The sequence below is a fragment of the Mandrillus leucophaeus genome, unplaced genomic scaffold (assembly GCF_000951045.1).
Source record: "Mandrillus leucophaeus isolate KB7577 unplaced genomic scaffold, Mleu.le_1.0 Scaffold282, whole genome shotgun sequence".
NCBI classification, from domain to species: Eukaryota; Metazoa; Chordata; class Mammalia; order Primates; family Cercopithecidae; genus Mandrillus; species Mandrillus leucophaeus.
The window spans coordinates 3,881,976-3,902,379 of NW_012102943.1; the positions used below are offsets into that span (position 1 = coordinate 3,881,976).

The 20,404-nt window shown below is 36.9% G+C and overlaps 1 protein-coding gene and 1 long non-coding RNA gene across 2 annotated transcripts in view; one reads left to right on the forward strand and one right to left on the reverse strand.

Annotated features, from left to right (window-relative positions):
- LOC105543458 overlaps positions 1-13,738 on the forward strand; it is a 66,200-nt gene extending 52,462 nt beyond the window's left edge. The window contains exon 3 of the long non-coding RNA XR_001006621.1: positions 13,548-13,738. This is a non-coding gene — a long non-coding RNA (uncharacterized LOC105543458). The remainder of the gene's footprint in view (positions 1-13,547) is intronic.
- SPINK7 (serine peptidase inhibitor, Kazal type 7 (putative)) lies at positions 5,827-9,314 on the reverse strand. The gene is made up of 4 exons (XM_011985404.1): positions 9,199-9,314; positions 8,357-8,382; positions 7,519-7,643; positions 5,827-6,108 (listed from the first exon to the last, which is right to left on the reverse strand). The coding sequence occupies exons 1-4, from the start codon at positions 9,257-9,259 to the stop codon at positions 6,063-6,065; spliced, it is 258 nt and encodes an 85-aa protein (XP_011840794.1). The 5' UTR covers positions 9,260-9,314; the 3' UTR covers positions 5,827-6,062.
- Positions 13,739-20,404: the final 6,666 nt, after the last annotated feature.

Here is a 20,404-nt window from a genome sequence, read left to right on the forward strand (position 1 = left end):
AAAATGTAAAATAGTGAAGCTGCTTTGAAAAATAGTTTGGTAGCTCCCCAAAAAGGTAAACATAGAGTTACTAGCAATTCCACTCTTAGGTATTTATTCAAGATTATTGAAAACATGTCCACACAAAACTTGTACATGAATGTACGTAGCAGTTTTATTTATAAAACCCCAAATTAGAAACAACCCAACTATCCATCAATTTATGAATGATTGAATGTCATATATCCATGCAATGGAATGTATTTCAGCTGTATAAAGGAATGAAGTACTGATACATACCATAACATGGATTAACCTTGAAAACTTAATGCTAAGTATAAGAAGCCAGACACGAAAAGCATATTTTATGGTTTTATTTATATATTGCGTGATTTTATTTATATATAATGTGAAGAATAGCAAATCCACAGACAGAAATTAGATTAGAGGTTCCCAGGGATTGGGAGGATAGCAGGGGGTAGATAAGAGTTACTGCTAAAGGAATAGTTTCTTTTTGGTGTGGTGAAATGCCCTGGAGTTAGGTAGTGGTGATGATTGCACAGTTTTGCTAACAGATCAGAAACTACTGAAATACATACTTTAAAAACATGAATTTTGACCCTCTCTCTGAGAGTACAAAAAAGCCATGAATTTTGTGCTTTGTGAATTATTTCCCATTAATAATAATAATAACCATTCAGGATCATGCATTGTCATGTTCTTCAATCGTCTTCAAGGCATAACATTGGAACAGTGCTTTCTTGGTTTCAGACGTTGTAGACCCACGTGATTTTGTAGAATGTTTCTGAATTTGAGTTTGATATCTCGTAACGATTATATTGAGGTTGCGCGTTTTTGTCAGAGAAATCCAAACGTTATTCTGTGTTCTGCATATTGTATTTTTCAGCCAGTATATATGATGTTGATTTGCCTATCATTAATGATGTTAACTTTGATCACTTGAGTAAGGGCAGTGTCTGAATGATTTTTCTACTATAAAGTTACTCTTTTCTTTCATAATTAATAAACATTTTATGAGGAGATTCTTTGAGATTATGTAAATATCTCATTTTATGTTGCAAACCCATACTATGGAGTTCAATAGGCCATGTTTTAATGGGACAAACTATATAAATGAATGTGTATAATCTTTGTGTGTTCCAAGTTATACAGTCTCCTTTTCACTTTCTAATATCAATTTCTAATGAATAGAAATGTTTTCGTTTTTCAAGCAAGGGGAAAAAAACTTGAAAAATTGCTGGTTGTATTTCTTTAACATGCAATGCATTTTGCGAAGAAAGTGATTTATGTTTTTAGGCCTTAGTAAATATTGGAGAAGGATGGGCTTTCAGATCATAATTGTTTCTTTAGATTTTTGTAGGACATTATAGTTTACAAAGCGTGTTTGCATGCATTATCTCATCTGACTCTCACAGTATACATGTCTAATTAGGAGTGATTATTCTCTTTATTTTATAAGTAAGGAAAGAAATACTTTAAATACACGTTAAATTACTTTTGCAGAGCCACATACCTTGTAAATGTTCAGGTTGGGTTAAGCCCAGAGTTTTCTGGGTTTATTGTGTTCTCCTGAGCTGCTTGGTGGAGTTTTATAATGAAAACAATGATGAGAAGGAGTCATAAAGACCATAAAGATGCAGATGCTAATGATCACACAGAGAGACAAATCTCAGTGAAATCACTTCTTCTCCAATGCCTAAACTTCAAAAGGTAAAATTTTAAAAACAAATTTACTTCACATTAATATTACAGTAAGTTAGCAGCTTCCCATGTGGGAATGATTTACTCTTCCTAAGAATAAAGAAGGAAAGAAAGTTAATAAAGTTAATATATGTCATTGTAAGAAATACTTATAAATTCCATTGACATTAAAGAGTTTATAATAAAAAACCAGTCTTTTATCATCAGCATCACACTTCAGTGGGAACTAATTTGAATTTAAAATGTTTTTAGATTGTTGCCATTATAATTCTTAATAATATACATCTATTGCCTCACGAGCTAAAATTAATAATTTGTTGACTCCCATCTATGGAGGGAAAAAGTATTAATTTACATTTCCTTTTCATCCTTCCCAATTTTTGATAGGCATATCATGACTTTTTAAAATTCTGCTTGTAAACTTTATAACCTAAAGTAATGTACTTTAGTCACTATTTCTATGTCATCATCTTTAGACAGTATCTCATATCCCAATAAGTACTTCATCTGTCTCCATACACTTCACTTAATCAGCATTTTTGTCTAGCGATTTTTCACCTCTATTTTTACTTTTATATTTCATACATTAAAAATATGATGTTCTGTTCTGTATTCCATAATTGTATCTTCTATATTTTGCTTATAGGTGGGTTTTAAAATTTGAACGGCAATAACTATTTTTAAATTCATTTGTAAATATTGAAAGGATTCTGGAAATGTATCCGTTGTAGACAAAATCTAGACTTCAATTTCAGAAAGATTGGGGATACTTTTAAAGTCGTGAGTTTTGATAAATGCTGGAAGAAAAAGGTCAGCATTATCAACAGTCTGGTGTCTGCTTTGGATGTCATATTGATCGCAGCACTAAGCCTGCCCAGGTCTCCTATGAAGCGAGATATCTCCTTAAGCTTTCTTATGTAAGTCTGCAGAACAAACGTTATGTAGACCCTGAGCCAGTAGACCTGTCTGCCAGTAGAGCCCAGTCCTACAACTGGGCTATGTAAGTGTTTTGTAAACTATAAAGTGCTTTATAGATATATGTACTAGTTCATATCATAGTAGAAGGAATTTGATTTCCAGGGATCATAAGATATAGTGGATAAAACTCTGTAGTATTTGGTCCCTGGATTGATTGGGAGTAAGCAGACCTAGGTTCTTGTCTTAGTCTTCCACATAAGCAATGAAGCATTTTCAGCTTTTGGAACTCAGTGTTTCCATCCATAAAATGAGGCTGTTGACTGGCTTTCTTCCCTTCCTGACAATGAGGAATTATTAAAGTAAAGGTGTATATTTTGTGCACGTTCTGTATCATGGTTCCATTGATATCTTCACCTGATCTTCATGTACAGTTGGCAGGAGTTGACATAAGTCTTTCTAAGTGCACCACACACAGGGGTAAAGATGAGCTCCCAGTGTCAGAGTATACCTGTGCCATGATCAATGTATGTATCACAGAGTATACCTGTGTCATATCAATACATCTATTACAATTTACCTGCAAGCTTTCATGTACACATGCTGTAGACTATAGTGATTAAACATATGGAGTATAAAATCAAATCATCAAGGCAAAAATGCTAACTAACTTTGTGGTTTTCTTAAATTCTTTACCCTTGCCAAATCTCAGTGGATAACAGGAAATTTCTCATAGTGTAATTGAGAGAAATAAATGAACTAACAAACATAAAACGTATTTCACAAGTTCTAGTGTAAAACAAGTGTTAGCCATTATTATCTTAGATTATTTGAAAGTTAGACAAAAAAAATTGCTAGGGCTTTTGAGTAGCATAAGGTCATTGTGAGGAAATACTCAATATAAAATATCTTTATTTTAACTTATACAAATTGATCACTGCAAACTATTTCCTGCAATTATTTATTCATTGGGAAACAATTAATGCTTTTCTTTGTGGGTAAGTAATGACTTGGGGAGATCTCAGCTTCATTGATTCTTTCTCAAAACTGATTTTTGCTTGTACAGGTCATATGTTAGACATAATGTGTAAAGATACTTTAGTTATAGCTTATTTTTCCTAGATTTTAAGTCAATGATACCATACTGATGTTGAAAATCAGGGTGGCATAATGAAAAGAGGATTGGACTTGGACTTGGAATTAGAATATATGGCATTTAATCCTAGGTCCCCACCTGTGCTTTCTAACTTAATTTCCCTTGTTTGTTAAAAAAAAAAAAAAGAAAAGAAAAAAAAAGAAAAGAAAAAGGAAAATAGCAGCAGTCCGTCCTATCACAGAGAATAAAATTAAGAAATTCTCATGAAAAATGTTTTAAAACGATAAAATTCTGTTTGAAAACAAGATTTAAAAATTTAAATGAATGCAATAGCTTTAAAACAATTTTTACAAAACTTGATGAATAATATACAGACTCAAACTAAACTTATGTTTGGTATCACTAAGAATATCTAAAAAAAAGAAAACAGTGAAAAGGATAAGGATCAAAATTTGCTCTTTGAAATTATTTGCAGACAAGAGGTTTTAAACATTTGTAGTCAATATGAGAACCATTTTCCATTTTCCATCAGACAATTCTGTGATGTGATTTAGCACTCACCATTTTTTCCCCTAAGTTTGGTCCTAGACTTTATGGATGACAGAGAGGGAGTGCTCATGAATAACCAGACGCTTATCAGAGGAAAACCAAAACACCAGAATGAGTACAAGCAGGATGTGACCAACAATTTCGAGAAGGTTGTTTCTTTGCTGTGGATACCGTGTTGAGTGAATGTTTTGGCTAAATTCTCGTCCAAATAGACCTGTTTACATGGATCTGCACAGAGGCTGCTGGGAGAGGGTGAGTTATTATGAGCCAGTTAGTAAGAGAAGTAGAGGTTGGATTCCGTTCTCACTTGCCAGGAAGGACTGTGGTGAATAACCACAGTTCTGCCACGCTGGGCTCAAATCAAATTTCACCTTCTCTAAGACGTATTTCCTATTAATCTCATGTAGTAGTGATGTTGCTTTCATCCGGGACCCTCTTGTGTTGAGCTGGGTCAGATGTCTGTCTCAGAATTTTCTAATTCTGAATGTATACCAATTAAAAAAATTAGATTGTTTGGTGCTTTCTTCAGTTCTCTTGAATGATAATTTGTAGGGTGGAGTCCTGGCATCTTTATTTTAGTTCATTCTTCATTATCCTTATGCAGCAAGCCTGGTATTTACAAATACATCAGATTTTATTCTAATGATGTTTCTATATTATAAACATGATCCTTAGTTCATTCAGCTGCATTAGTAGAAGGGAAGGTTTAGTAGAGAGGTAGTAGTTCTAATTTCTCTGTATCTGTCAGACAAAAAAAATTGTGCTGATTAGTCTATTTTTGGACAACATACTGACATATTTTAAGATGGACAATGCCTAATTGTAACAGATCCAAGGAGTATGGTCCAGGATAGAAATATTATAAGGGAAATAACACTTGAGCAAAAAGGGTTGAATTAACCAGAGATTTTTATCCTGGAGAAAATAAATTTCAATGGAGACAGAATATTCATTTTTAAATAATGAAAAATCTGTTAATTGGCAAAAAGGGTGAACTTCTTTGTTATATATGCTCACTGGCGCTGATGGTTGATAGCCTCATGAATGTAGTCTTCAATTCTAGACAAGTAGAACATCTCAACAATCAGATCTCTACAACAATGGACATGCTTCCTCTTGAAGCAGTGACTTTCTCATCAGTACTCTAGAAGAGCTGGCCTATGAGAAATTGTGGTATGTTTCTGGAAAGGAATAGGAAGAAAAACTTCTCTTCTAGAAATGACTTCTTGGAATAAGAGAGGTTCTCTTTTAAGGATCTTTTTAAAAAAAGAGACCAATGTGAAGCAACAGTATGGTACATAGACTTGTCTCTAGTGGATAAAGACTCCAGGAGAAGGTGTGGTGTTCACTGGCATTTGTGTGTGTGCATGTCTATGTATCTTGTGTGTGTGTGTGTGTGTGTGTGTGTATGTGGTGTGCATGTGTTTCTTGGAAGCTGATTGGGATTCTTTGTATAAAAGTTTTTCCTAAACAACAAGACTCGTATGTTTTTCAATTTTCTTTTATAATTGTGTTATTTTATACCGCGATCTAAGAAACAAACACAAACAGAAGCAAAGATAAACTTTCTGGGAGATTATTTTTTATTGACATGTTTTTTAAAAAAATGCTAGTCTGTCAGTGAGGCATGCGTTTGTAGGGGTAGCACAGAAACTATCTCCTTTCAATCCAGATTACTCTGAATGTGGCTCTGTCCCCCGCCCAGAACATCAGTAAAACTGAAAGAAACTCAGTCAGAGCCTGGGGATGATGAAGATGATGAGGAGGATAGCATTCCTTTCTCTCCATGTCCATGGAGAATTTAGCAACTTCCATCGTGAAGAAACTGAACTCTTCCATTACTTTTCCTAAGGGAAGACACAGTTCACAAGATTCATTAGCACAAGAGGAAATTTTATGTAATGTTAGAACTGAAAGGAACTATAGAGATTATGAGACAGAACCTCATTTTACAGATAAGGAAACTGAGTCTCAGAAAATGAATGACCTTGCCAAAGCATGTTCTGACAGAGAAAGAAGCAGAATTTCCCTACTCCAGTGATCATTCCACCCTTCTGCTACCTCCTCTGATTCCAGAGCCCTGCTGACCACCAGGTGTCTTAAAACAACAAAGAAAGAGTACTCTGACAAAGCAAATTGAGAGGGCCTGTCTCTCAGCTTTTCCTGGTCAGCAAGGCCTTTGACGAAGCTGGATCCTGCATTAGTGAGGAGGACTTTCACCATGTTTCCCTTCAGTGTCCCTTGAAAACAGCTAGTTTCCACGCCAAGGGCTAGTTTCCCAGTCTGCCTATGTTACAGAATTTTCCCTTTTGTGAAATAAAACCTCCCAAACAGGAATAAATACATAAATATGCCCTTTTGGGCTCAGGGCTTGTTATTCTCACTTGTTAAGATAATCACAAAGATGAAAATGCAAGATCTAGGTGTCCAAAATCCAGTGGCCTAAAAGAGTTAACAATGATCACAGTGGACTCGGTATGAGAGAGTTAAGTGCAATTTGCATGTCTTGTACCAAAGAAGTGACATCTGCCTAGCTACATTTCTGCAAAAACATTTTGTGGGCCAAACAAAATACCTAAACAAAACATGTCCGTGGTATTCTGGTCCAAATCCTGACAGCTTGCATCCCTTATTTTAGATAAAGGAAAAACAATCATTTTTGTAGGCTTATTCCCCCTTAAAGCTACAGATATATGGAGCCTCTAAGAATTTGAAGATAAAGAACCTCTAGGCACACTTTATCTAAGAATCAAGCTGCACTAAGACTGTTAAGTATCTTAGAAGTCAGATAGTATAGTAGTTTTCAATTATTTTTGGGGGGATAGGGAGTTCAGGGCCCTTTCTTCAATCATGATATATGGCACTCCACTGCTTAAAATAGTCCAAGCTGAACTTTATGTTGTAAACTACCCCAAATGGTCCCTTTAACCCTAATAGCAACTCCTGACTTGCCTCTATAGAACCTCTGTGCTCTGGGGACAGCAGTTTGAGAATTCACCGTCTTACTGGATTCTCACAATTGACAGACAGGAATTGGAGGTTCTGTGATGGGATGGAACCAGTCCAAGCTGTCAGAGCAGGTGACTCTACCCTGTCTGATTGTGAAACAGTCAGTTTTTTTTCCCCACCTGCTGTTCTGGGTGGGGATAATTATAAATTATAGCTTATAGAGATGTAAGCTGGATCCTGGAAAGTAGAAAGGTTTGTAGTAGAGAGCACTGGCTCCAGATCTCATTTTCTTCTTATGAGGTACTCACAAGCTCTCAGTACACAGGTGACAGTCATTCCCATAGGTGATGTAGTCAGAACCACAAACTGGCAGGTATGTGATGGGACAGGGGATGGCCACCACTGGATACTTCTTGTAAATGCTGCAGTCCACCTGTGTCATACACAAGCAAATGTCCTGTTTTTCTCCAAGACCGCAAGCTAGGCTACTCTGTCCACTATTAGATATACTACAAGGGCTGGAAGTCCCAGCTCAGATAATCAGATGTTGCTTGGCCACTTCTGTAAGTACTAGTGTTATCACTATTACAAATACTAGCACTATTGGTATTCTATTTTTTTCTACTACACTCAGTTAACAATTGCTGGGCGTTTCTGGGCTAGGCATCAAACTTAAATCTTACGTGAATTTTCTTGTTTAATCTTCAGAACAACTAGAGCAAATTCTACTATTACCTCTCTTTACAAATGTGGAAATTAAAGCTTAGAAATAGAGGTAACTTTTTGAAGATAAATGCTGGTAAGTAGTAGAGTTAGTATTTGAACCCAGAGTCTGTGCAATTTATCAAGGTTCTTTTTCCCTGCCTTTTACACGTGATGCCTTTTATGAAAACATTGCCAACCTTCCAGCTGGAAGGCAATTCTCCCTCCTTTAACTCTGGAATTTTTAAAAAACATTTTTAAAATATGGTTGTTTATATGTATGCCATATTTCTTCAATTGCCTTCTGGAGAGCAGATACCATTTCTCCACGTGTGTTTGCCTCCTTCTCAAATCCCCCGAAACATACTGAATTTATCCTACATATATGTTGACTAAATGACAGTCAATAGTTATTGACATTAAAATGTTATTCAACATACTTACTTTTTTTGAAGACAGACTAGCAGCTTCTGAAAAAGAGATGCAGATGAAAATGTTAAAAATAAAGCAAACTTTAAGTCTCATTATTAAGTTTCATCCTATATAATGACTCTACATTTCCTTTAGCAATGAGATTCAGCACACTCTCCACCCTTATGCAAAATCCTAGTTGTTTGCTGAGGAAGTTGAATGACCAGTGGCTTAGGTTAACCCTTGGTTTAGGCAAGAAAATTATCAAAATTTCCTCTCTTTGTTGATCACAGGATGTTTTCTGAACCTCATAGTGTTTTTGATAATGGCCAAAGCCAGGTAGTAATAAGAAGTATTAAAATAATCACTCTTAAGAGCCTGAAGGATCATTTCTGTTATCCTTTCCTTCCCAATTGACATAAAGAAATGCAGTGGAATGTCTTTATAGGATTGGAAACACTAATTAATTTTTCAAAGTATAAAAGTCTGATTGTTGACCCTTGGCTTTTTCAGACTTGTGTTTTATTTTAATCCCTCCAAACTGATTTAGGAAGACATCCAAGTTTTTCTGTATCTTTGCACTAAGAAATAGTATATCTAATAACACTGACAACTTCCAGTGTCCATATGAACATATGAAATGGAAGACTTATGGAGAAATTAGATGATTTTTGTTCTATGGATGCAAATAAGAATCCTTGAAAGACATTGGACTCAAGTCTCTCAAACTCCAGATGGAGCATAAGATCCTATTACAAACCAGTACACTTTAAATTCTTACAACCAGATGTTTCTGAGATGCTCACATCCCAGGAGGGATTATTTGTGAAAACAAGCTTAATGGCTATATAGGGCATCGTCTGACCTTAACTTACCTGAGCTGCTACAGAAATAGAACACTGTGCAGAGCAGAAGGAGACCCCCAATGATCTTCATGCTGGAAATGGCTGTGGTGCAGAAGCTGCTCTGAGATTGTCACTACAGCTGCATCAACCATAGCCCAGGAAAGGGGTCATGTTTATATATATGCAAGGCTTGGTTTCTCCACCTTTCCTGTGAGGTCATCCAGAGGATCTCAAAGCACGGTGCCACACCCTGGGCTGTGTTACAGTCCTTGTTACTGAATTGCTACTTCTTATCTGACCAATGATTTGATTATTTGAGGTAAGAAGTATTTTCTATCTTTCCCAAAGGTGGGACTGTTAAGAATTCTAAACTTCATGTACTAGAAGAGACTAAGTATGAGCTTCTTGGCTTAGTTATGAAATAAGTGAAAATCTCAAACCTCCTTTATTTTACAAAACTGGAATCTATTAAACCCAGATTAGACTGATTACACCTATGTTTATATCTTGGCACCTGGGGAAATATTGTTTTTTTTTGAGGCAATGAACCAATGAAGCAAACTGGGACCGAATGGAAGGAACACTGACATTAGCATTTATGAAGTATGGAGAAAAGCACTAACATATTACTTCTGATATTTTCTACCTGTATAATCTTGGATAAGTCATTATATGCTGTGAGCTTTTATCAATCCAGAAGGCTTGGTTATGTTGTGATAACATGTAGCCACAAGATTTCTGTTAATTAAAACAAAACTTTGCTTTTTACTCAAGCTACACTTGTATGGTAGTCAGCTGATCATGCTACATTGCCTTCACTGTGGATGCCAAGTGGACAGAGTCATCACTATTTGGAATACTGTAGTCAAGGTGAAGTGAAGATGAATTCTCAAGGAGTTCTCATTTTAGCAATTAAAACTTCCAGCCCAGAGCAATACTACTGTCACTTCCCCTCATGGTCTTGTGGCCGTCACATGCTTTGTGATGTATGGAGTGAGTGCAATCAATCTGATATTGTTTAGCTGTGTCTCCAACCAAATCCCATCTTGAATTGTAGCTCCCATAATTCCCATATGTTGTAGGAGGGACCTGGTGGGAGATAATTGAATCATGGAGGTAGTTTCCCCCATACTGTTCTCATGGAAGTGAATAGTCTCACGAGATCTGATGATTTTATAAGGGGTTTCCCCTTGCACTTGACCCTCATTCTCTCTTGCCTGCTGCCAGGTAAGACATGCCATTCACTTTCTGCCATGATTGTGAGGCCTCTCCAGCCATGTGGAACTGTGAGCCCATTAAACCTCTTTTTCTTTATAAATTACCCAGTCTTGGGTATTTCTTTATCAGCAGCTTGAAAACAGACTAATACACCGTCTTACCTTGTCCTGACTTGTTCCCTGACCTGAAGGTCAGATGAAGAACTAGAATAGTTGACAAACAGCAGAGATCATCCCAGAGACTGAGTTTCATCCAAGTCCTATAGAGCCTCTTGTTAGCCACAATAGAGTTCACCTAATTATATACATAAAAGTCTGCTCTAAAGCGTAGTGCATTTAATAATAATATTGTGATTGTTATTATTATTGACAAACCAAGAGTTAATGCTATGAGTTGCTGACATTAGATTGTAAACTGAATTGTCCATGCAAAAGTGTCCAAATAGCCGCAGTTTGCCTATTGAGTTTAAGGACGTATGTATGAAGACCTGGGGGAAGGCAGTAGACTGTCTCACTAGTTTACTGCTTGGCAGGTTTATTTTAGTACATTCTAAAACTAGCAACTACATAATATATTAAGTGAATAATAAATGATATTGCACAATCTCCTAATATTTTACTCCTATACCTGTTTGGGAGTCAATGTAATCTAGTAGTTAAGAGCATGGGCGTTGAGTAGATCTCATTTAGAATCTTTCTTCCAAAAAAATGTTGACTGTGTGTCTTTTAGTATTTAGGTTAACATCTGATACTTTAGTGTCTTCATCTTTATGACAGAAACAATATGTACTTCATAGGTTGTTTTGAGTGTTAAATTAGATTTTACAGACACACACACACTCTCTCACACACACATTATACAGTTGACTCTTGAACAACATGGGGTCCAGGGGTGCTGACACCACCACAGTTGAAAAATTAACATACAATTTTTGATTTCTCAACAATTTAGCTATTAATAGCCTACTGTTGACCTTATTAATAACATAAACAGTTAATGAACACATATTTTGTATGTTACATGTATATAATATTCCTACAACAAAGTAAGCTAGAAAAAAGAAAATGTTACTAAGAAAATTGTAAGGAAGAGAAAATATATTTACATTAATTAAGTGGAAATGGATCATCATAAAGTTTTCATCTTTGTTGTCCTCATCTTGAGTAGACTAAGGAGAAGAAGAAAGAGGAAAGGTTGATCTTACTGTCTCAGGAGTGGCAGAGGTAGAAGAAAATCTATGTATAAGTGAACCTGTGCTATTCAACTGTGCATATAATCTCTTATGGATGCATGTCTCTGAGGTGTCTGTGTGGTATGTTTGTGTGGTTTGTGTGTATTTGTGCATCAGGGCGCCAAGCTCATAATTAGATCTTGATATATGGTAGCTAATAATATGGAATGTGCTCTTCATAACGACTCATTAAGGAAGAAATTTTTGTTACCCTAGTTTTGCCAGTGAGTAAGTTAAGACTCAGAGGATTTAAGTAATCTTCCAAGGATCATGATACAATTAATGGAGGAAACTGCTGAGGTTCAGTCAGGGAAAAGAAGCAAAGTGAAGGTTCCAAGAAGGAGAGGTAATTGTAGGTTTCATTGTTTGCCATGAATGTTGGAAAAGAATGCATCCTAAGAAAAAGCCATTATGTTTCAAGATGAGGTATCTTTATTGCGGTTTGAACATACACTTTTATCAAAGTGGAGTGGGAATAGGGTCAAAGGGTGGCCAAAATGGTGGTAAAAGATAGGATAACTGAATTTTTTTTTAATGTTTGATAGTCAAAGAAAGGAGGAATGGAAGAAGCTGAGGCTACAGAAAGATCTAGGATAGACTGAGCATGTCTTAAATCCAAAGAGAAGAAGAAATTTTAGATACATGGTAGAGAGTGGCTAATTAGAGGCATGTAGAAAGATAGGAAATAAGGTTAAGAGCACAGATGAAAAACCATTTTCTCTGACACATGAGAGAGAGAAGAATGGATAAATGTAGAGACAGGCATATTTTGAAGGGTAAGGAAGGAGAGATGGGGGGAGCCCACTGTAAGGTAAGCTCTGGTTGTTCAATGCTGTTTTGCTTTTTTGCACTGGGAGAACTGGGTTTGTTTGGGAGCTTGAGAAAGATGATAGAAGACTTGGCAGTATGTCAGATAGTCAGCAATGGATCTAAAGATTAATGGCCACTGGAAAAGTTAGAACTAGATTTTAGAAGGCCCAATTAGTACTATTCCTCGTATTTCTCCCAAAGTTTGTGCGACACAGAGTGAGAAATGGGAACAGTGATTTGATAGATAGGGAATGGATGCATCAGAGGCTTGAGGATACCGTAAAGACTGCATTAGGAGGTGGCAAAGCTTGAAATAGAGTTAAATGTTCCAGAAGTTTCTGATGAGCTATACGAGGTACAAGCATTTAAGTGTTTAGAGATCAAGGTTTAGGCAAAATGTGGTAGGTATAGAAAATAAGAACAATTGTTTATTGAGACAGGGCTAGGAATCAAGTTGTCGGATACAGTTTCTCAGGGGTGGGGCTGAGATAATGATCCTCAGGGTGTATCCAGTGGGTGGAGATAAAGGTCTCTCGTTTGAAAGGGATGAGGAAAGGTGAGGTCAAGGGATCAGGAGAGGGATTGGTTTGGGTTTTGGAAGCCGTTTACATAGAGAGGAAATTTTCCAGCTGGATACTGAGGCACAAATTATGGAGGAGGCTTTTGGAATGAGAGTCAAAGCCTGTGAAGATAAAAGCAGTCCATTTCAGGATGAGGATAGTTTTTTCATTTATCCTTATAGTCCTCCAAGGAGAAAATCTTGAGGCCTTGTAAGAGAGAATAACTATGGTCCTGGTTCCATCATGAGGAAGGCAGAATAAAATTAGCTCTTTTCCCATTTAGAAAAAAAAAAAAAGTACAGCTTGCTGCCAGCATTCATTTAATTTTATATAAACATGCTCTTTGAGGCTGAAGTAAATCTAATTTTCAATGTGAAAATAAAATACGAAAACTGTTCTGGGAGTTATTTCTAAACAGAACTTGTCTCTAATCCTAATGTAACAGAAATGTAAATGATGATTAGTATTTAGTAATTTTTTTAATTTGGTAAATTTCAAAGCACAGAACAACACAAAGCAGAACATCATATTATGCACAAAAATATTCCATTTCTCTCCAGATCTTGCTATGCTTGTCATTGTGTGAGCAGCAAACTTTGCAGTGACCAGTTGGATTCCACCCCGCTGATGGTGGAATTGGTGGTATGCTCTTGGGGAAATGTCTTCCAGACAGGCAAAGAGGAGTAACATCATCAGAGCATGGACATCCTTAAAGACTTTGCAGCTATGGTCTGTGATGTTTTTCTGCATTCTCTCAATCGATGTCAGTCTGAAGTTTACATGGCTAATTGCGTGCTCAGGGTTGTCCTTCTTGAACAGGATGTAGGAGTCCAGCACTGTAATTTTTAGAAGGTAGTGAAAGAATTTCTTACACTAAACATTTGATCTCAGTTGGTTAAGAAGTGAGCATCTGATCAGCCAAATCCACTGCTCCCATATTCTTGTTAGAATCCACAATGACACATGGCTCCTTAGTTTTCTTTCCATTTCTGTTGTCTACTTCAATCACAGTATCATGGTTGATATGGTTTGGCTCTGTGTCCCCACCCAAATTTCATCTTGAATTAATTCCCATGTGTCGGAGGAGGGGCCTGGTAGGAGGTGATTGGATCATGGGGGGCAGATTTCCCCTTGCTGTTCTCATGATAGTGAGTGAGTTCCCATGAGATCTGATGGTTTAAAAGTGTATGACACTTCCCCCTTTTCCTCTCTCTGGCCACCATTAGAAGAAGGTACTTGCCTCCCCTTTGCGCCGTGATTGTAAGTTTTCTGAGGCCTCCCAGTCATGCTTCCTGTTAAGCTTGCATAACTGTGAGTCAATTAAACCTCTTTTCTTCATAAATTACCCAGTATCAGGTAGTTCTTTATAGCATTGTGAGAATGGACTAAGACAGCATTGTCACCTCCTTCTTCTTGGGATAAATGCTGCAGCCACAAGTGCTACCAGTGAGTATTCCCAGGGCAAATGGGAAAAGGTTTCGAAGCAAAGCATAAAAATTAATATAAAAAATTGAGAGTATTGGGGATTTATTCCCTTATAGATTCGGGGTGCCACAAGGAAGAGTGGGATAACTCATTAGAGGGTTAGAGAAGGGTGAGGGAATTAAATGGGAGCAAGGCCTGTATGAAGAGTTTTTGGGTTAGTTAGCTGGAGGGAAATAGGGAAGCCAGCACTGTAGCTGTGCAGGAATCCAGGTATAGAATAGTGGCTCTAAGGATGGACTGTGATAATAAGAAAATAAACCATATTTTCAGCACTTACGAAGTGCTAGAACTACACTGCACCATCATTTCATACCTAAAACAATCTTAGGAAATAGGGATGGCTATTCTCCCTGCTATTTAGCTTCAATAGTGGGAACTTAAGAGATATGACTAGTTTAAGGTAAAGAGCTTAAAGATGCTTTTTAATTGCTCTGGTGTATTACCTTTAAATCTAAACCTAAAAGGTAGATTTGTAGACTCATTGGACACTGAAATAATAGGAGTGTAACTGACAGAATCAGAGCAGTCAGGAAGAACAGCTAAGTTTTGAATGAGTGGCAGAGGGAGCTGAACGCTGGGGCAGAGTGTGTGACATTTTCATCTGTGAGGATCATCTGGAAAGAGGGTTCATTCCAGTGGAGAGAGGGGAGGACTGAGAGCCAGGAGTCAAGGGTTCCTATCCTGTCCCCCATCCCCATCTATGTATCTAGGGAGCAATGTTGTGACAATCCCTTCTCCAATGTGAGCTCTCTACTTCCTCTAAATCTAGTAAGATTAGTCTAGATTGGTAGTTCACATTTTCGAGTTAAAGAGCCATCCATGGTACACTAATTTATACAATCAATAAGGCTGAGGAGTGAGGCTAGGTGGGAAGGAGAGGGTGGAACTTTATTAATTGATTCTGGTTTTCCCTCCTCATTGCTTCACCAGCACCTCTCACCCACCCCCACCAGGGTGCCTTTCTTCTTGACATCCAGCAAACAAACCACCCCAAACTCTCAAGGGATCTTTTGACAGTTTAAAAATCACTGGCTTAGCTTTGTCTCTTCTTCCTTCCCTGTATGGCCCCTTCACATCCCAACTCTTTTCTTTTTTATTTTTCAAGATAGCCCCAATTATGATCATGCCCTTGTGACCACTGAGGGCACAGTGACCTACGAATCTGGATATTTGCATTTTGACTTTGTGTCTGGCAAGACTTTGTTCCCTGCATCTCATGAGAGCAGGGAGTTAGCACTTATGCTTTGAATGCCTTCACTTCTTTATGGGCCATTGAGGCTAAATACCTCCAATCGTGGAATAAGGTGATTTGGATGAACAGTAACAACTTTTTTTTTTTTTTCCCGTAATTTATGTTGCTTCTAGGGGACCTCACAGTATCTGGATGAAGACTGTTTGCACACACTTGTGCGCACACACACACACAGCTCCCGGCTCCAATTGGTAAAAATCATGTTTACTAGGAAGGAGTGGAGCATGATGGCAGAGTAGGATTCTCCAGTGATTGTCCCTGAACACAAAAATTGATTTGTAACAATTACCCATACAGGAAAAATCTTGACAAGAGCTAAATAAACCAGGTAAGAGTACCTAGTTTAAAAATAATAAGAAGAAAATACATATTGAAGAGGGTAGAAAAGACAGTTTTATATTACCCACAACCCCCTCCTCTAACCCCAGGCAGCACAGCTTGGAGAGAGAGATACCTGCTTGGGAGAAGGCCAGGGAAGCAAGTGTAGGACATTGCCTATACGAGAGGCTAGAGTTACTGGGAAGAAGGTGGAGATGGGGTGACATTGGTCAAAGGAGACATAATTACAGTTAGATAGGAGAAATACATTTCAGCAGAACTATTATACAGCAGGGTGACTAGAGTTGATGATATATTCATTTTTATTCTGAAAAAATGTCAAGAAAGTGGATGTTATGTGCTCTTACCACAAAAATGATAACTATTAGTGGTAATGCATTTGTTAGTTAGCTAGGTTTAACCATTCTTCAGTGTAAATGCACTTCAAAACATTAGATTGTATAAGATAAAAATATGTAATGTTACCTGTCAATCAAAATAAGATTAAATATTTAAAAGTAAATAAATAGTCATGTTTCCTGTGCCCAGTGCTGAAAAGATACCTGTAACCTCAGAGTTAGCCAACAACAGGAAATGAATTAGTCTGTAGGGATGCCGTAACAAAATATCACCAACTGAGGAGCTTAAACAGCAGAAATGTTTTCACTTCTAGAATCCAAAATCAAAATGCCAGCAGGTCTGGTTTCTCCCGAGGCCTCTCCCTGTAGCTTGCAGTCTGTCTTCTCACTGTGTCCTCATCTGGTCTTTTTCTTTTCTCTGTGTACATGCCCCTGGTGTCTCTTCCTTTTCTTATAAGAACTCCAGTTCTGTTGGATGAGAGTGCCTCTCTTATGACCTCATTTGACCTTTATTACTATCCTAAAGGCCGTATTTAAAAATATAGTCACATTGGAAATGTTAAATCAAGTTTAGTCTAAAGTGTCTCCCTACATTTAAGTTCAGTCTAAAGGTTTCTCTGTACATTATGAACTATAACAAGTGGAGGTGTAAACAGACCATAGCCTACACTTGTGCCAATCACTGAGTTTTGGCCAATCAAATGTAGCCAACTGTTTGAATTGTGTTCAAATAAGGCAAAGGCTGAGCCATCACCAATCCAGCTGTTTATGCACCTCACTGTCATTTTCTGTACATCACTTTACTTTTTCTGTCTATAAATTTTATTCCATCACATGGCTGCACCAGAGTCTCAGAGCCTACTGTTGCTGGGGAGGCTGCCAATTTGCAAATCATTCATTTCTCAATTGAACTCAACTTCTTTAAATGTAATTCAGATGAAGTTTTTCTTTTTTTTGCTTTTTTTTGGCAATTAGAGATCAATATATACATTTTGAGGAGACAAAATTCAGTCCATGACGTTCTACCCCCAGACCCTCAATATGCATATTTTCACATGTGGAGAACTATAGACTTTTGATCTTCAAGACCCTGGTATCTCATAAAACGTTAATAAGTGTTTCTTGAAAATAAGATTCCCTGTTCACCCAGACATGGGAAACTCTGGGTACTCCATTTCTTTCTGAGGAATTCACAATACATTTTATGTCATTAAAGGTTCAATTACATTTTTTTTGCAATATGGAAAGTTTTCACTTTATTCAACTCAATTTTTCCAAACCTTAACTGGCTAAAGTTTATTTATCATGTTATGGAACACTTACTAACATCTAAAGGGTGCCAATGTTTTCTTGAACATTAAAAAAAATAAGGATTTACTCCAATTTTCCAGGCTTGTCACCAAAGAAAGTCATTGAATTTTTGGTCTTCTTCGACTTCTCAGAAGTTCTTTATCACATTGAACAGAACTCCACTGGATGTGGCCTCCAACATTCTAGTTCTCAACAATGGAGCCCAAAAGAACAAGTCTGCACCCTCTTTTCAAGTATAGCCCTTCAGACCTGCAAAGGCAGTTCTAGAGTGCACTGTCAAGGTGTTTTTTTCTCCAGATGATTAGATCTCTTAATATTTCCGCTTATAGTACAAAGTCTTATAAGTCCTCCTTATGCTGACATACAAATACAAGTTTGCTTAATAAAAATGAAACACCAAGTAATAATCCATTTTACTATTTCCCTTCTCTGTTCCAGGCAGTGTTCCCCACACTAGAGAATCAGAGTTGAAAAAGACACACAGGATCCCTACTTCATGAAGCTTACTTTCTTGTAGGGTAAGAAAAAAAAATCAAGAAATATAATAAGATGATTTCAGATCCTGACAAGTATCTTTAAAAATATGTATCATGATATTGAGATAGGAGATAACATGGAAATGGGGGATGAATTGGATTGGGTGACTAGGGTATACTTTTCAAAGAAGGTGATATTTGAATGACACCTTAATTATGAGAAGGAGCCAGTCTGGGAGTGCAGAAAGCTCAGGTAATGAAGCGGGAATAGCTGGGGTGGTTAACACATTAAAGGATTCTGTTTTCTTCAATTCCAGCATTATATAAAATGGCTGTTTTTTTCCTTAAAACATTCAATTTGGAAATCAAGCAAGTTGTAGCCTGTATCTTCTCTAACTAGGCAAAATGTCTTATACTGAATTCTACATGGCACTGAGTTGAAAAATTCTTCCATCTAGTTTGTTTTTTAAATCACCTTTTCTTTTTCCTCGTTTCTCTCTTATTTTTTATTGCAAGTGTTCCTTCCAGTGATTTCAAGTGGAGTCTCTGTCCAGGAGTTTATAGTCTCAAACTTCCATTCAACGTCTATTTATTCAATTCCTATTATATGCCTCACTTTTTATCTTATGACTTTTAATTCATTTATACGACAGCATTCATTACTGACATACTGACTATATGACATCGCCTATTTATTTATTTATATATCATTTGTATTTCACCACTTGAATTTAGCTTCCACAAGACCAAGCTCTTGCCTGTTTTTAATTTGCCTATCTAGCACCTCACACAATGCATTGCCCAGAGTAGGAACTATGCAATAAATAATTGCTAAATTACTAAGTAGCCCTAAGATTCTACAGCATTAGCCAAATTGTAGAGTAACTCACAATTCATCCAGCATTCGGGAGAAATCATGTCTTTTACTTTAGTGGATTAAAAAAAATAATAAGTAAAGTTACCTCACTGGAACTTAAAATAATTTAACCCTTTTTTATTGAATTTAACTTCAAAGAAACTAAGATGTTTAACACATTTTCTTTCACTTCCCCCCTAATGACTCATAATAATGTTTAAGTTGAAATAATTATTATCTGAGCATGCAGAGTCCCCTTTGCAGAGCTGCTGTTAGGAGAGAAGGCCAAAGGATAAATGTATGCCTTAGGGCTGAGGGAGAACTACTGCCTACTCCCCCTTAGCTGCTACCACCACTGCATCAATACAAGGAATACACCAGTCCTAGCAGTGCCCAGACATAGTCTATAAAAAGATTTATCAGCTAATCAAAAGACTTTATTAATTAAGGTTATATCTACTTACTTAAAACATGGATACTGCCTAAATGTAGCATGTCCAGATCAAATGGCCCAGGGTAGAAAGAAATTAAAAAAAATAAAAAAAGACAGGTCATTAGAAATGACTCTAGTAACTTGAGGGTTTTCTTTTTTTAATGGAGAAGGACAATTTGAGAATGCATTAAGTAGAAGTAGGAATATGCATTTTATATGACTAACTGGGAGAAAGAGTAAAAACCTGTTCTGTCGTGAAAGGCTCTGAAGGTTGAAAGCATCACAAATGTAGCTGTGGATTTAAGGTAAGCAGAGCTGCCTATCAATCAGATCTCTATAGCAACGTTCATGCTTCATCATGAGGTGTGTTTCCTTTTTGTGAAAAATCCTGTAGATGCTGGTCTAGTAGGAATACTGTGAAAGAAATCAGAGATGATTTAGATGGTCTCTGAGTCCTCAGCCAACTCTGAAAACCTGTGGTTACACCCAAGTTAAACTCAGTCAGTGTATTGTGGATTCAAAAGACTTTCCTTTACTCATGTCTGATATACAGGCATACTTTGCAGATGTTGCAGCATCATTACCAGAGCACAAAAATAAAGTGATTATTGCAATAAAGCAAGCCACACAGATTTTTTTTTGGTCTCCCAGTAGATATAAAAATTATGTTTACACTGTACTCTAGTCTATTAAATGTACAATAGTATTATGTCTAAAAACAGTAGACATAATTTAATTTAAAAATCTTTATTGCTAAAAAATGCTAACAGTTATTTGAGCCTTTAACAAGTTGTTTTTTTGCTGGTGGAGGATCTGATGTTGATCGCTGCTTACTGATCAGAGTGGTGGTTGATGATGGTTGGGGTAGCTGTGGAAGGTTTTAAAAATAAGACAACAGTAAAGTTTGCCACATCAATTGACTCTTTC